At 31.5% G+C, this 16372-nt stretch overlaps 2 protein-coding genes across 2 annotated transcripts in view; both read right to left on the reverse strand.

The window, feature by feature from the left end:
- The window catches only part of LOC134710057 (estrogen receptor-like), a 232667-nt gene that overhangs the window by 71800 nt on the left and 144495 nt on the right, over positions 1–16372 (reverse strand). The window lies entirely within an intron of this gene.
- Positions 11971–16372, reverse strand: part of LOC134710054 (integrin alpha-4-like) — a 37373-nt gene continuing 32971 nt past the window's right edge. Inside the window, exons 18-21 of the mRNA XM_063570211.1 lie at positions 16029–16166; positions 15152–15244; positions 13566–13712; positions 11971–12213 (exon numbers count right to left, since the gene is read on the reverse strand). Coding sequence (XP_063426281.1) covers positions 12091–12213; positions 13566–13712; positions 15152–15244; positions 16029–16166 — 501 coding nt within the window. The 3' untranslated portion in view covers positions 11971–12090. The remainder of the gene's footprint in view (positions 12214–13565; positions 13713–15151; positions 15245–16028; positions 16167–16372) is intronic.

Raw genomic sequence — 16372 nt, forward strand, 5'->3', positions numbered from 1 at the left:
GAATTAGAAAGCTCTGCTGTTGGATGATCTATGCTTCAATACTAATTTTGACATTTTCTTCAATTTTCATTATTATTTTTTTAAACATATGAAAACATATGAAAATCATATGTTTTTCATATGTTTACAAACATATGTTTACATGTGTCATAAAACATATGTTTACATATGTTTGCTAACATATGTTTTCATATGTTTCAAAACATATGTAAACATATGATTGTAAACATATGTTTATCATATGTTTGTCCTTAACATATAAAAAACATATGATTTTCATATGTTTTTCATATGTTTTGAAAACATATGATAAACATATGTTGCAATTTTTCCTGTGTAGGCTCCGATGGACTTGAGTTGTCATCTTCCAAACCTTTAGTAATATCATTTATAAAAATATTGAACAATGAAGGACTTAATGAATCCCCTTGTTTCACATCTCTAGTAATGTCAAAATAGTCAGAAATGTGATCTTTATGTTTTAAAGAGGATTTTGTATTTAAATATTGTTGTTTTATTACTCTGTAAAAAGACTTTCCTACTCCCAATTTGCATAATTAAAACAGAAGGGCTGTCCTCCATACAGAGTCAAATGCCTTTCTTAAGTCAATGAAGCATACATATATTTTTTTATTATTTTTGTGTATATATCTATTAATTAAAGATTTTAATATGAAAATACTGTCAGCAGTTCTGTGGTTTTCTCTGAAGCCAAATTGACAGTTATTCAGCTGTTTATCTACAACTGTGATTAGTCTGTTTTTAGTACAGCATTGAATATTTTAGAAAGATTACTGATTAAAGATATATCTCTGTAATTATTGGGATCAGATTTGTCTCCCTTCTTATGAAGTGCGATTATATATGAGTCCTTCCATGATTTGGGGTATATACCCGTTTTTAGAATTAAATTAAATGTTTTAACAATTGACTTAATTATTACTTGATTTGAGGTTTTAATTATTTCATTTATAATTCTATCTGGTCCAGCAGACTTTGGAAGTTTTAGTCCTCTGATTACCTTATTTACATCTGAACAAGATATTGTAGCATCTGTTTCAGCTTTGAAGTCTATATTATTTTCTAATAGCTTTAATTGTGATTCAATGTCTATCACAAAAGCATTATTTATAGATGAAGGTTTACCTTGATCTCGAAAATGTTTTATTAAAACTTCTTCATCTTTTAATACCTCTGGTATTTCATCTTTTTCTGTTTTATTCTTAAGAGATTTTAAAATTTTCCAATATTCCTTTGGATTTCAATTGATATATTCACTTAAACAATTATAAAGTTTTTGTTTATATTCATACTTTTTGTGTTTAACCATTTTCCTGAAGCTTTTTTTAACTAAAAAAACTTTTGCTTTAAACTATTATTATTTGGATTATTTCTTATTTTGTTTCCTATTTCATTCATTTGACGCTAGGTTTTATATGTAACATTGTCTGACCAAACTTGTTTAAATTTACTTTTTTTCTTCCTCCTCTTAGTTGTTGGAGTTGCTTTACAAGAAAGGCTTGAAATATTATCTAAAATTTTTGTCAATTTTTCTGTAGCCTCATCAACACCAAACTGATTTTTCTCGTAATTAACCATTTCAGACTCTATTATCTCATTCTTAATATTTTCAGTCAATAAAGCATCAAGAAGTTTAACTTTAGAATTTTCTGTCAATTTAAATGAGTTAATCCAGTGCCACCCTTTTTCCTGAAGGCCAATTTCTTTATCTATATTTATAGAGCACTTCATATATACAGTAATTTGAACATGATCTGATAGGTAAGTAAAATCGTTTGTTTTAAAATATTTGACTGAGGACCAAAGACTCTCGCTAACAATAGCATAACCAACAGTAGTAAATCCACTGCTTGACATATATGTATAATATCCAAATGAGTCACCTAAAAATCGACCATTTAGTAAACGCAGCCTTGAAGACAACCACAAGTCTAATAACTTTGTACCAACTGATTTACAGAAGTATCGTGATTGTTTCTATTAATTTCTGAATCAGTAATATGATTTTCAGGGAGTAAATCAAAACCATCAAAATTATTGATGTGATCAGAATCATTTACAATAAAGTCAGCTCTTTGGCCAGTTCGACCATTTAGATCTCCAATCAATACAATCTGTTCATTCATGGAGAAAGAAGATATCTCATTTTCTAAAAAATCTAAGTCATTATCATAGTGGGATGATGAAAAGGGGGGTATATAAAAAGCGCACAGATAAATATCATGCACAAATCCAAAAAAGTTCTTATTCAACTTAAGCCATAGTCTATTTGGCGAGGTTGTTGCTTCTTTTAAATAAGTAATGCCTTTAAAGTATTTTTTTATAGTAACAATTATGCCCCCTCTATACCTTCTTGCTTTTTTTCTTTTTTTACGGGACTTAGAAATAAAACAATGGCCTTCCAATCTAAATTCTTTAGGTTCTCTCTTCCATGTTTCTAAAAGTATTTTTATGTCACCTTTTAAATTCTCAATAAACAATTCATCTTCAAGTTTGTCTCCAAGGCCGTGAACATTCTATGAGGATATATTTAAACACTTAAGTGTCTATTTCACTTAATTCAATTAGTAAATATGAAAGATTTTAACTGATTTCGTCCTTACAAACGATTCGATTAAAGGTCAATTATTAAAAACTCTCAAATATGCCATAAAACGTCACTTTTCAGATGGTTTTTATCAAAATGAAAGTGGCCGCATCCGTGTTCATCCACAACCTTTATATATGTTATGTCTTATCATAAACTACAACTTTCATTTCAATATTAAGGATGAACACGAATGCGGCCACTTTTGTTTTAGACGGAAACCGTCTAAAATTTAACTTAAATGATAGAATTTTGAAGATTTCAGTAATTTTGCATGACTTAATGGTGATACAACCCATTATTTGTTAATTGCATTGTCAAAAACAGGCCGTTTTTATGTAGCAGAAGGATTCAACTGTCCAATGAATAACTTAAAGTTTACATTTTAACAATTTTGTAAAACTGTTATATTTTGGGGCCAAAAAGGGGTCTTACCGGACCTACTCCTTTATAAAAATGACCATATAATTGATATTCATGTCAACACCAAAGTGATGACTACTGGGCTTGTGATACCCTCGGGGACAAAACGTCCACCAGCAGTGGCATCGACCCAGTGGTGTAAATAGTTATCAAAGGTACCAGGATTATAATCTGATACGCCAGACGCGCGCTTCGTCTGCATAAGACTCATCAGTGATGCTCGGATCAAAATAGTTATAAAGCCAAACAAGTACAAAGTTGAAGAGCATTGTTTTGACTCTTTTGTGATACACTAAGATCTCTAGTATTGAAAAAAATGAGCATACTGCCTGGTGCCCTAATAAACAAATGGTTATCATCCAACAGACACATTTTTTCCTGAGATTTGAAGAAGTGTTAAAACACAACAAAACTGATGATTTAAGCTTTCCAATTGTGAACTTTCCATTTCTAAGTAGCAACATTCCAGCAGCTCCTGCATACGGTGGTATATATATCCCAATTGATACGATATTTCCGTGCTTGCATTTCCTGTCATGATTTTCTCGATAGAGGGTGTCTGTTGACAAGTAAGCTATTAAACCAAGAATTCCAAATGGTGAAGTTGAAACCATCCCTTCGTAAATCTTACGGACGCCATTACGAATTGGTTGACCGTTATGGAATAACCGTTTCACAAATGATATCGGATATGTTCCTTACGTCGTAACTACAATCCCCTTCCCTTTCATGAATGTGACCAACCAAATTAGACTATTTATCGGATTTGTAATCACATAAGCAACACTACGGGTGCCACATGTGGAGCAGGATCTGCTTACCATTCCGGAGCACCTGTGATCACCACTAGTTGTTGGTGGGGTTCGTGTTGATTATTCTTTAGTTTTCTATGTTGTGTCATGTGTACTATTATTTTTCTGTTTGTCTTTTTCATTTTTAGCCATGGCGTTGTCAGCTTGTTTTAAATTTATGAGTTTGACTGTCCCTTTGGTATCTTTCGTCCCTCTTTTACACACAACCGGTGTCACATGTGGAGCAGAATCTGCTTATACCTACGGAGTACCTGAGATTAACCCCAGTATTTGGTTGGGTTCGTGTTGCTTATTCTTACATAGTTTAATATGTTGTTTCATGTCTGTCTGTTTGTCTTTTTCATTTTTAGTCATGGCGTTGTCAGTTTATTTTCGATTGATGAGATAGACTTTCCCTCTGGTATCTTTCGTCCATCTTTTAGTATCTAGATAGTGTCGTTAAATCACAAACCATGACCTTATTTCTCTGAAGCTGAGTTAATTAAAGCGAGAGGTTTCACAAAAACAGGTTCAACCCACCATTTTTATCTTAAAATGCCCTGAACCAAGTCAGGAAAATAGCCATTGTTATATCATTGTTCGTTTTTGTGTTTGTTACATTTAAATGTTGTATTTCTGTTGTGTCGTAGTTTTCTTATATTTGATACGTTTCCCTCAGTTTTAGTTAGTAACAAAGATTTGTTTTTTTTCTATCAATTTATGAATTTCGAACAGCGGTATACTACTGTTGCCTTTATTTTTTAATTCTCTTTGAAAATATATGCCAGCAAGACTGAATATTGATGTCAGTAATTTAACATTATTTGCTTTCAGATAACGGCTTTTAGCGTTTCAAATGAAGGAACACCAAGAAAATTGCTTCGGACGCATTAATTACATTTACATTGTTGTTTACACCTGGTCGTTAGACCTGATGACACCAAAAAAAAACATACTTTGTGTTTACCCATTTTCAAAGCTCGCATAAAAATTCATGACAGTTGAAAATTTCCAATGATAATGTTTGACAATAAATACATGTTACAAAACTCTACAAACATTTCTAAAAATAACTTTCTAAAATTTTGAATTACGTAGTTTCTGTTTTGAAATAATTTAAAAATCTAATACAAGACGCGTTTGTAACTTTAATGGAGAGAGAAAATATCAGTCATAAATAAACATATCACTGTATATTAACATTATAATTCAAATACGCAATTGTACACCGATTTGTTTTTTTAATGCCGTGTACCAAGCCATGAAAATGGCCATTGTTATATTGTAGTTCATTTCTGTGTATGTTACATTTTAATGTTGTGTTTTTGTTGTGTCGTGGCTCTCTTATGTTTGATAAGTTTCCGTCAGTTTTAGTTTGTAATCTGGATTTGTTTTTTCTCTAACGATTTACTAATTTCGAACAGCGATATACAACTGTAAGTTGCCTTTATTTTTGAATTCATTCTCTTGGAAAATATGTTCGAATAAGGCTGAATATTGATGTCAGTAACTAAACATTATTAGGTTTCAAATAACGGCATGTATTGTCGAAATGCGCATCTGGTGCAAGAAAATTGGTACCGTTAATCTTATTACTACCACTGGGTCGATGCCTCTGCTGGTGGACTATTAGTCCCCGAGGGTATCACCAGCCCAGTAGCCAGTACTTCGGTACTGGCATGAAAATACGGATTTTTTGTGTTATTAAAATTTGCTGTTACAAAATGATAGAAATTATTATAAATTAAGGAATGTATCTCCCTCGTGCAAAGCTCTGATTCCTTTCACGGATTTGGCTATACTTTTTAGACCTTTTGGATTATAGCTCTTCATCTTTTATATAAGCTTTGGATTTCAATGTTTTGGCAACGAGCATCACTGAAGAGACATGTATTGTCGAAATGCGCATCTGGTGCAAGAAAATTGGTACCGTTAATCTTATTACTACCACTGGGTCGATGCCTCTGCTGGTGGACTATTAGTCCCCGAGGGTATCACCAGCCCAGTAGCCAGTACTTCGGTACTGGCATGAAAATACGGATTTTTTGTGTTATTAAAATTTGCTGTTACAAAATGATAGAAATTATTATAAATTAAGGAATGTATCTCCCTCGTGCAAAGCTCTGATTCCTTTCACGGATTTGGCTATACTTTTTAGACCTTTTGGATTATAGCTCTTCATCTTTTATATAAGCTTTGGATTTCAATGTTTTGGCAACGAGCATCACTGAAGAGACATGTATTGTCGAAATGCGCATCTGGTGCAAGAAAATTGGTACCGTTAATCTTATTACTACCACTGGGTCGATGCCTCTGCTGGTGGACTATTAGTCCCCGAGGGTATCACCAGCCCAGTAGCCAGTACTTCGGTACTGGCATGAAAATACGGATTTTTTGTGTTATTAAAATTTGCTGTTACAAAATGATAGAAATTATTATAAATTAAGGAATGTATCTCCCTCGTGCAAAGCTCTGATTCCTTTCACGGATTTGGCTATACTTTTTAGACCTTTTGGATTATAGCTCTTCATCTTTTATATAAGCTTTGGATTTCAATGTTTTGGCAACGAGCATCACTGAAGAGACATGTATTGTCGAAATGCGCATCTGGTGCAAGAAAATTGGTACCGTTAATCTTGTTAGCGTTTCCAATAAAGAAACACCAAGAAAATTGCTTCGGACGCATTACATTTACATACATGTAGTTGTTTATATCTTGTCGTTAGACCTCATGACCACAAATATAAAAAATACTTTGTGTTTACCCATTTCAAAGCCCAAATAAAAATTCATGGCCAGTTGAAAATTTCCAATTATAATGTTTTGATGACAATAAATACATATTACAAAATTCTACAAACATTTCTAAAAATAACTTTTTAATTTTATATTACGTAGTTTTTATTTTGAAATGTTTTAAAAATGTAATTCAAGACGCGTTCGCAACTTTAAAGGAAAGACAAGATATTAGTCATAAATAAACATGACACTGTTTATTTACATTATGTTTCAAATTACGCATTTATACACCTTAGTTGAAAATTGTCAGTGTTGATGATAACAATAGATAACTGACATTAGTTTTATATTGAGAAAACAAGTATTTAAAGAATGATTTTATGAATGTTTGCGATTTGATTCAAAATTGAATTATTACAAAAATCGATTTCTCTTTGAGTTGTGGCTTAAACTAAAAAGACAAACACACAAATAATAGTACAGAAGACACAACATAGAAAAGTAAAGTCTACGCAACACGAACCTCACAGAATAGAAAATAAATTATCACGAGAAAACTATAACTTGCTTAAATATGTCAAAAATTGCAAAGGAGCTGACTATGCGGTATGGGCTTTGTCCTTTGTTAATGCCGTACGGTGACCTGTAGTTGTTAATGTCTTTGTCATTTTGGTCACTCGTGGACAGTTGTCTCATTGGCAATCATACCACATCTTCTGGTTTATATATGCAAGTATGCAAACAACATAAAAGGACTTCCCAACTTTGGATACAAGGTCCACACAGACAATATAGAACAGAAGCTTGCTACTCGCAAGGACTACAAACACATGCTAGCCTTTTCAAGTCTGAACTCAAGAATCATTAATGTTCACAATACTATATAGCGGCGGCGGATATTTGAGTGCTTTGTTAGGGAATTTGAGCGAGAAAAAATCGAACATTTTAGCGCCAAAGTAGAACCCATTTAAGCGCCTGATTTTTAACCCATTTCAGCGACAATTAAGATGATCAAAGCCCATTTTAGTGAAATATTTTAGACCCATTATAATATGTATAAATAAACAAAACTTAAAAGTTATATGAAACGAGGGACCGGTGAATAATAATGTGAATCCAATTCTTTAAATAATGTATACATATGTCATAAACTTAGTCTTCTGTGCACGATATTATCTTTTTTTCGCATACATTTCGTATAATCGTCAAATGGTTTTAATCGGTCAGTGTAGAAGTATGGAAGGAGGAAATTAAAGTTCGTGCTTTAAGCCGAAGTTTAACGATTGTGACCCGTTTGTAAACAATCAAATAAAAAGCATCGACATGAACAGGAGCTTAACATGTACAATCAGATAATAGTTTATTTCAGTGACAAACCTATGCGTATTGTGATTGCCGGACTTTTACGAGGGTTACGGTAAGGTCACTTTGCATACGGAAAATATGCAAGCGAATTACTTCATGGAAGCAAGAAATCAGAAAAAAATAAACCTCTTCTAAATGTGGACAAATTAAAGAAATTTCTTCAGAAAAAAGTATACGTACATAAGTTGAATAATGAAAACTAGCCATTTTGTTAAAAAAAACATATGCTTCATTTCTTTGTCATTTTAGGTTTCATATGACGTTAATAGACTCAAGACAGCAATATATAAAACATGTGATGTACATTAAAATACAGCAGTTAAATTCTAAAAGATTAAATCAACTGTAAAAAGTTCGTTCTAGCCTGGAATTTATGTCCTAGAGAACGTACGTAATGGGCTCTGGATATACGCCCTATAAATACTGTTGAATTGAACAAAACTCCTTACAAGTACTATATATATCATGGTTATTACGAGTTAACATATTTAAACAAACGAATCCGAAGAATTATTTACTAAATAAAGGCAACAGTAGTATACCGCTATACAAAACTCATAAATCCATGGACAAAAAACAAATTCGAGGTAACAAACTAAAACTGAGGGAAACTCATTAAATATAAGAGGAGAACAACGACACGACATTAAAATGTAACACACACAGAAACGGACCAAACATCAGACAACATTCAACGAGAACAACAAATATAACATAAAAACCAAAAACATGAATTTGGGATAGACAAGTACCGTTACACGACTTATAGCAATGTGAATTTACACACAAAAATAAGAGAAAACAAACGACGCAACGTTAAAATGTAACACAGACAGAAACAAACTATAATATAACAATGACTATATTCCTGACTTGGTACAGGACATTTCTGAAGGAAAGAATGGTAGGTTGAACCTGATTTTGTAGTCATGTGAAATATAACATCAAAATGACAACACAACACCACAGGACTACAAAATAAATATATTGGAGAACACAATTGACAAAGAAACACACAAACAACAGCCAACAAAAGGCAACAAGTTTAAAATTTTAATACGCCAGAAGTGCATATTGTCCGCAGAAGACCTACTAGTGACGCCCAAATACAAAAGTTTGAAAGCCGAAACAAGTACAAAGTTGAACAGAATCGAGGACCAAAATATCAAAAAAGTTGTGCCAAAAACGGCCAGGGTATTTTTAATATGTTAATGAATAAGACACATGGTATATAAAATTTGTAATATAAATAAAACGATTGACAGCTTAAAGACCTTGAACTAAATTATTGGAAAATGATAACGTTACAGATTATCCAATGAATGGACGCTCTCGCAAATCACTTTTGCGCCTAGTGTACACGTATGATCTTCTGTGGCATATTTCATTTAAAAGAGCCCTGGAATTTGCAGAAGTAGAGAAAATGTCGAATTTTCCCGATTTTTTTGTTTCGCGCCCCGTATTTGATCGAATGCTCAAGTAATTTCATTATGTCATCAGAAAGTGAACAAAAATGTCGAATTCAAGAGACAAGAATTCAATAATTATTCTAATGACGGTAAGATTTGTTTTTTTTTTGTTGGTTTTCAAGGTATCAAACAAATTAATCATTTTTTACTGGTTCTTAATGTCATTGAAAAAATGCATATTTATACATTTGAAGTTTTCTTACAAATAGCTTTTCTTCCGTCGAATAATAGACTATTTATTTAATTTAGACACAACTTCAATAATAAAACACTTAACAGTGGCTTAGATAGTGTACGTCCCCCTATTTTATCGCAAAAGGAATCATGGTTTTTTTCGCAAATTTTTGTATTTGATATTTATTTCTTTTTCTATAGTTACCCCCCCTTCCCCCCCCCCCCCCCTTAAATCGAAATTTAATTGAATTTTCGCACAGGAAATGGTTCTAACTGTTGTATTACTTCTGATTTTTTCAGAACTGAAAGAAGAAACTATTAGTATTTTTTTCCCAAAATTAAGGAAACTCGTAACAATAGTGTTTGAAAAAAGTTTCTTAAGATGAGGTACAGATGATTTATTGCTTTTTGTTATAAAATGAAAACAAATGAAAATCTTGACCTTTTCCGTTTTTCAGTTTCCTAAATATTTCAGAGGATGATATCATTAAAACAAAATTGAGCTTCAGCCATGGATTAACATGAAAATGAATATTTTGTACCAAACTTAGCTCCGCCTTATTTCCTTTGGATTCTAGTTGAGTTGCATATTTAATTAGCAAAGTATGGTACTACATAAATTTTTATATAATATACCATAGTTTGCCCTTAAGGTGTCTTCCTCCATCTTTGATTCTAAAAAAAAAAGAGAACCAAAGGTCTAGATTTTCTTTCAAGTTAGCAAAAGTTAATGCAGGAATGCAGATATTTAATGTGAATTTTCTATTAAAAGCACCAATTTATAAGAATATAACTTATAAATATTAATATTTTTGCAAATGTTGATTATTTTTGGTTGTTTAAAAAAAAAAATTAAATGGCATTTTTAGGGGAGGTAACTTCAGAACAGTGCATTTTTTGAAGGATTCTACATGGAATTTTCCCATTTTGTATTTTAGCCGAAAAAACGTATGGTGACCCTATCTTTTCTTTTGATATTCTGAAAGCATTGTCTGAAAGCTATCTTTTCCTTAGGTGTTTAACAATTATATCATTTTGTTTAGTTTTTAATCACAAAATGGTGTTTTTTCCTGTATAATCCATACAAAATGTCATCTTGTCACGTCCTGTAGCTCGAGAAATTGCACGGTGACCTATCAATTTTATTATACTTTTTAACATATATTAATAGATACTACGTTTTGGCAAAGTATGAACAAATTCTATCAATTTTATTTAAGACTCTCATACCACCTTAATTCATTAAAACAGCAAAGGAAAAAAAACAATTTATGTTACAAATATAGATTTATTTCATCTTCAAGCTTTTGTTCCACTTCTATATGAACTATTTATTTACTTCAATAGTAGTATTTTTGGAAAAATTTATAACCAGGGTTTTAATTGTATATTTTATACAAGGGTATAGTCCATGATTTTATTGTGATAACAACATAATATGAATAAAGGCAACAACGACACAACAGAAACACACAACATTGAAATATATCACGCACAGAAACGAACTATAATATAACAATGGCCATTTTCCTGACTTGGTGCAGAAGATTTTAAGAAAAAAATGGTGGGTTGAACCTTGTTTTGTGGCATGCCAAACCTGTCGCTTTAGTTGCAATGTTGACTATAACATGAAATAGTAATTAACATCACTGTAGGAATATCTGTTAAGGCAACAGTAGAATATGTTGTTAGAAAGTCATTAATCGACTGAGAGAAAACAAATCCGAGTTACAAACTAAAACTGAGGTAAACACAAAAACTTTACGAGGAAAACAACGAAACAACAGAAATATTGAAGTGCAACAAAAAAAAAACGACAATGCAACGAACTATACGATAATAATTGCCATTTTCCAGACTTTGCGGCAAGCCAACCTTCCGTTTTTATGGCATTGTTATATATAACACTAAAATGAAATCATTATGTGACAGGACTACAGTACAATTAAATGCAAGAATATTACGAACAGATAAATACACAAATAAACAATACAATAGGACATTTCGACATGCTGAATTTAATCAAAAGTACCAGTCCAATACACCATACGCGCGCTTTGTCTACATAAGACCTCTCAGCGATACCAAAATCAAAATAGTAAAGAAAGCCAAAAAAAAGGTACATAGTAGAAGAGCACCGAAGACCCAAAATTCCGAAAAATTGTGCCAAATTTAAACACTGCTACTTTTATCTATACCTGGAAACAGAAAATCCGTAGTTTTTAGCATAATTCGTACCCTTGCAAACAGTTAATTTATCAAAATGACTATATTATTGTATTCATATAAACACCGAATTGGGGACTAGCCACAGAATAATAACAAACACGTAAAATACCCTAGGACAGCACAAAAACCTGCATTGTCTATTATTGTGGTATTATAAAAAAAAATGTTCAAAATCAGGTTTGTAATTATGGTATTTGATGTATGATACAACAATAACAGTTTTTATCTATTTTAAATCTATATCAGCAAATAGTCATTTATATTATTCAAGCACATTTTTTGTTTTCTTATTTTATAATGCTGTTGATTCAGGCGCCAGCTTCGAAATTCTCTCAGATTTACTTTTTTCATAATAATTACTTTTACGTTTCCATTCTTCTACTACTTCTTTCTTTTGTCGTTTGAAAAAACCAAACTGTAAGAAAATAACACAAAATTATTATGTACATGCAAGTACGTGGGAATATCTATAATCTAATGCTACTGAGGGAATTATGGAACATTTTGGTTTATTAAGTAAAAAGAAGTGGTATGAATATATTTTATATAGTCAAAAGAGAAATATAAATTTAGGACAATGTATGAGGATACACATGACATTTTTATAAACTATACATATAGCTGAATGGATTATTCAGATATTGTGTATATTCAATCAAAACATACATAACTGTTTTATTATATTTGTAGATCAAGTCGAATTTTGGCCATGCGTATTTCAGTTTAATCATGTTACAAGAAAGTATAAAAAAAAGGATGAACACAAGGAAACGCTTACAGAACCGAAATATTTTATGAAAATCTGCAATTGACCTGCTGCATGTATAACTTATGTTTGTATGAAGGTATGTAAGCTTGTGTCAAGTTTGCAGAAACATTATGTTTGCAGTAAAATTGAAGGAAAAATTAGAGTGTAAGAAATGGTCGCAGCTATATTGCAAAAATCTTTGAACATTCTATAGTTTGCAAGAGCAACGATTACAAAAAAACGACTGTACGAACCGAACATGTACATATTGGTAGCTTCAAATTTCTTCAAGTTAAAGATTTCAAATTTATGCTTAATTATATTGATGATGTTCGAGTCATTTCATATATTATTATTCATGTGCCGTTTTTTGTTGAATATTAATTGTTGGTTTTCAAATACATCATTTATAAGTAAAAACTCGTCATAGAAAAAAAATACAAATATACAGTCCTCTATAATACGTTTACATTGGTTTGAATTGTAACTAATTTTCAGTTTCAGTTTACTTTTGTTATGAGAATGATTTAACTAGCTGTATACATAAAAAAAAAATACGAATATATTCTTATTCCTTATTTCTTAAAAGGGATTTACTAATGCTATGATAATTTGGCATTTGACTAAGTAAAAGTATGCATAAGTAATTAAGTATGCATGTAACTTAAGTTTTTCATGATTTATTGGGTAATTGAATAAAATAATGTGACGACAATGCAATTTGTAAGTTGTAGTTCATGTAATCTGCAACTTTGCAGCATTACCAAGAAGAACGATGTATTTGCATATAAATATTTTCCGAAGGTCTGCAGCATATTTCTAGCTTTTGCCTTACTACCAGACACATATTTGTTTAGTCTCTTTGTAATCCATAAGTACAAAAATTGAGACAAAATTTGTTGGTGGATAGTTGTTTTATTGGCAATCATATCACATCTCCTTTTTTTTTTTAAATTAAGTCATTTCAGTTCGGTAATTAATTTAGTCACAAAAAAACTTACTGTTACTAAAATACTAACCTTCCTTAGTATAAGAGACAGTATAACAAGAAGTAAAAATCCAGCAACTAATCCACCAACACCGCTACCAATACTAATCCATATATTTTTTTGTCTTGATTCTACTGTATCTACTGTAAATTCTGTAGGGAATATTTCACTTGAAACCTGTAAATTATCACGTAAAAGATATAATCACAAAAAAAACTGAACGCCGAGGAAAATTCACAACAGAAAATCACTAATCAAACGGTAAAATCAAAATCCCCGAAACATCGAACGAATTGATAACAACTGTAATATTCCTAACTTTATAAACATGATAAAAATTGTTTGGCTTGTTCAATTGTTTAAGACAAAGCAAGAAGCCTGGGGTCGGTTTCACAAAACAAATAACGACTATGATTGGTCTTAAGCCATGAACAAATCAGTATACTTACGATAAATCTTAGTCGAAAGTTTTTTTTTTGTGAAATCGACTTCTGGTATTTAGTGGGTGTTGTAGGTTGGTATCTGTTCCTTGACCTGTTTTTTGTTTTTCGTTTTATTGTTAACCAGGCTGTGGGTATCCATATTTGTATGGTTGTATAGTTTGATAAGGCACACCCTTAATTGATACCCATGTAAGGAACAATTTTTAAGAGATCTTTTTTATGACTTATATGTTACATATTATTGACATTGACATATCATTGACAAAATTAATCGAATATATATTGATTCGTATTCAAATAACTCGGAGCAATAGCTGTTTGCCGAAAATAGAATGAATTAACAACTGATTCTTTTGTAATGTAGATATTGAAATCAAACAAGGAAGTCGTTAACATAAAATATCATCACTTAAAAAGAAAGAAGTTGGCCACACTAGTGTGGCATAACAAGCAAGTCGTTTGCTTAATCTTTCTTCTATGCTCGAAGAATTGATAGAGACGATAAATCACACGCAAATATACATGATTTTTCTTCTATGCTCGAAGAATTGATAGTAACGATAAATTACATGCCCATGTATCCGGGATTATTTCTATGATTGAAGAATTGGCAGCGACGATAAATTCCATGCATATATACATTGTTTTTCTTCTATGCTCTAAGAACTGATAGCAACGATGCATTACATGCATGTGTACTCAGACTTACTTCTATGGTTGAGGAATTGGTAAAGACGACAAATTACATGAATTTATACCCAAACTTACTTCTATGGTCGAAGAATTGGTAGCAATGATGAATTACATGCATATGAACCTGCTCCATGGTCTAAGAATTGGTAGCGACGATCAATAACATGAATATATACCCGGCCTTACTTTCATGATCGAAGAATTGATAGGAACAATGATTTACATGATTATATACCCAGAATTACTTCTATGATCGAAGAATTGGTAAAGACGACAAATTACATGAATATATACCCAAACTTACTATTATGGTCGAGAATTTGATAGCGACAACGAATAACATGAATATATACTCGGACTTACTTCTTAGGTAGAAGAAATTTAACGACAATGAATTTCACGCACATGTACCCAGACTTACTTCTATGAACAAAGAATTGTTAGCGAAGATGAGTTACATGCATTTGTACCCTGACTTACTTCCATGATCGAAGAATTGGTAACGGTGATGAGTTGTCTACTATTGTTCCCACTCTTTAGTGTAGCTATACTTTTATAAACTATACCAGCCACCTGAAACAATAACTTGGATTGGAAATAGACATTGTTATGATATTGATATTTATTTTTTCATAATTAACGCAGATAAGGATACGATTGAAAAGGTGGAATTTAAGGTGTAATTCGGACGCAAATGATGTTTTCACTGCTGTTTTAATTTCTCACCTTTATATATTTACCATCAACTTCAAAAGCGTTGATAATGTAAGTCTTCATGGACTCCCCCCTTTTTTTTAATTTTCGATTTATTTTTTTAATCACATTAGAAATACTTAGATATAAAAACAAAAGGTTCCATTTGAAATCATCATTCACAATTACGCAATTTAAATTTTAATAACCATAACCGTATAATACTTAATCGTATTCATACTATTTACATATTTCAGACTTATGATTTTTAACTAATATAATCATCTGTACATTTCATTTTATCTAAATTCCATGAACCTGCTATTTCTGTGTGTATTGTTTTCCAATCAGCTGTGTTACTCATCTACTCTTTCGATAAAACGATTATGTCTTATCGAAATAGCGTAATTTAATTTGCAATTGCTTTCAAGGAAAATTAATTTAAAATTGTTCTTTGAACAGGATATACAATTTGGATTTTTTCCGGCTAAAAAAGGTGCGATTATCTAATCCTTAAAACCTTATATATCGTTTTGTTTAGCAGTTATCCTGTTTCTGTTGTCATAAACACCCATTGTTTTACATTTGCAAAAAATGCTGCAATGCCTCAATACATCGAAAGACCTACATATAAATTGATGAAGTAAATTTTCATTGTACTCACCTTTGTAAAATTAAGTGACTCTTTCACTATATTCACATGATTCACTATAACATCAAAGGTATCATTCTCGTCTTTCTCTAATAAATCGACCTTTATTTCAATGATCGCACGTTTACTCGAATCAACTGTGCAACAGGACTACAACATAGGTTGCATTTGATTAGCATGGTAAATATTGTTAATCACTTAAATAATGGTTTCACTTGAATAGCATGGCATATATTGCCCATATCAATTTTCATTTTTTTTATTTTTTACATTACTTGAGCAGAGTGAGAAAAATATTTCTCATCACTAGTAAAATATCAGGTTGTGTTCAACATCGTAACAGCTTTAAAATGCTA

This window comes from Mytilus trossulus, chromosome 3 (assembly GCF_036588685.1).
Source record: "Mytilus trossulus isolate FHL-02 chromosome 3, PNRI_Mtr1.1.1.hap1, whole genome shotgun sequence".
In the NCBI taxonomy this organism is placed as follows: domain Eukaryota; kingdom Metazoa; phylum Mollusca; class Bivalvia; order Mytilida; family Mytilidae; genus Mytilus; species Mytilus trossulus.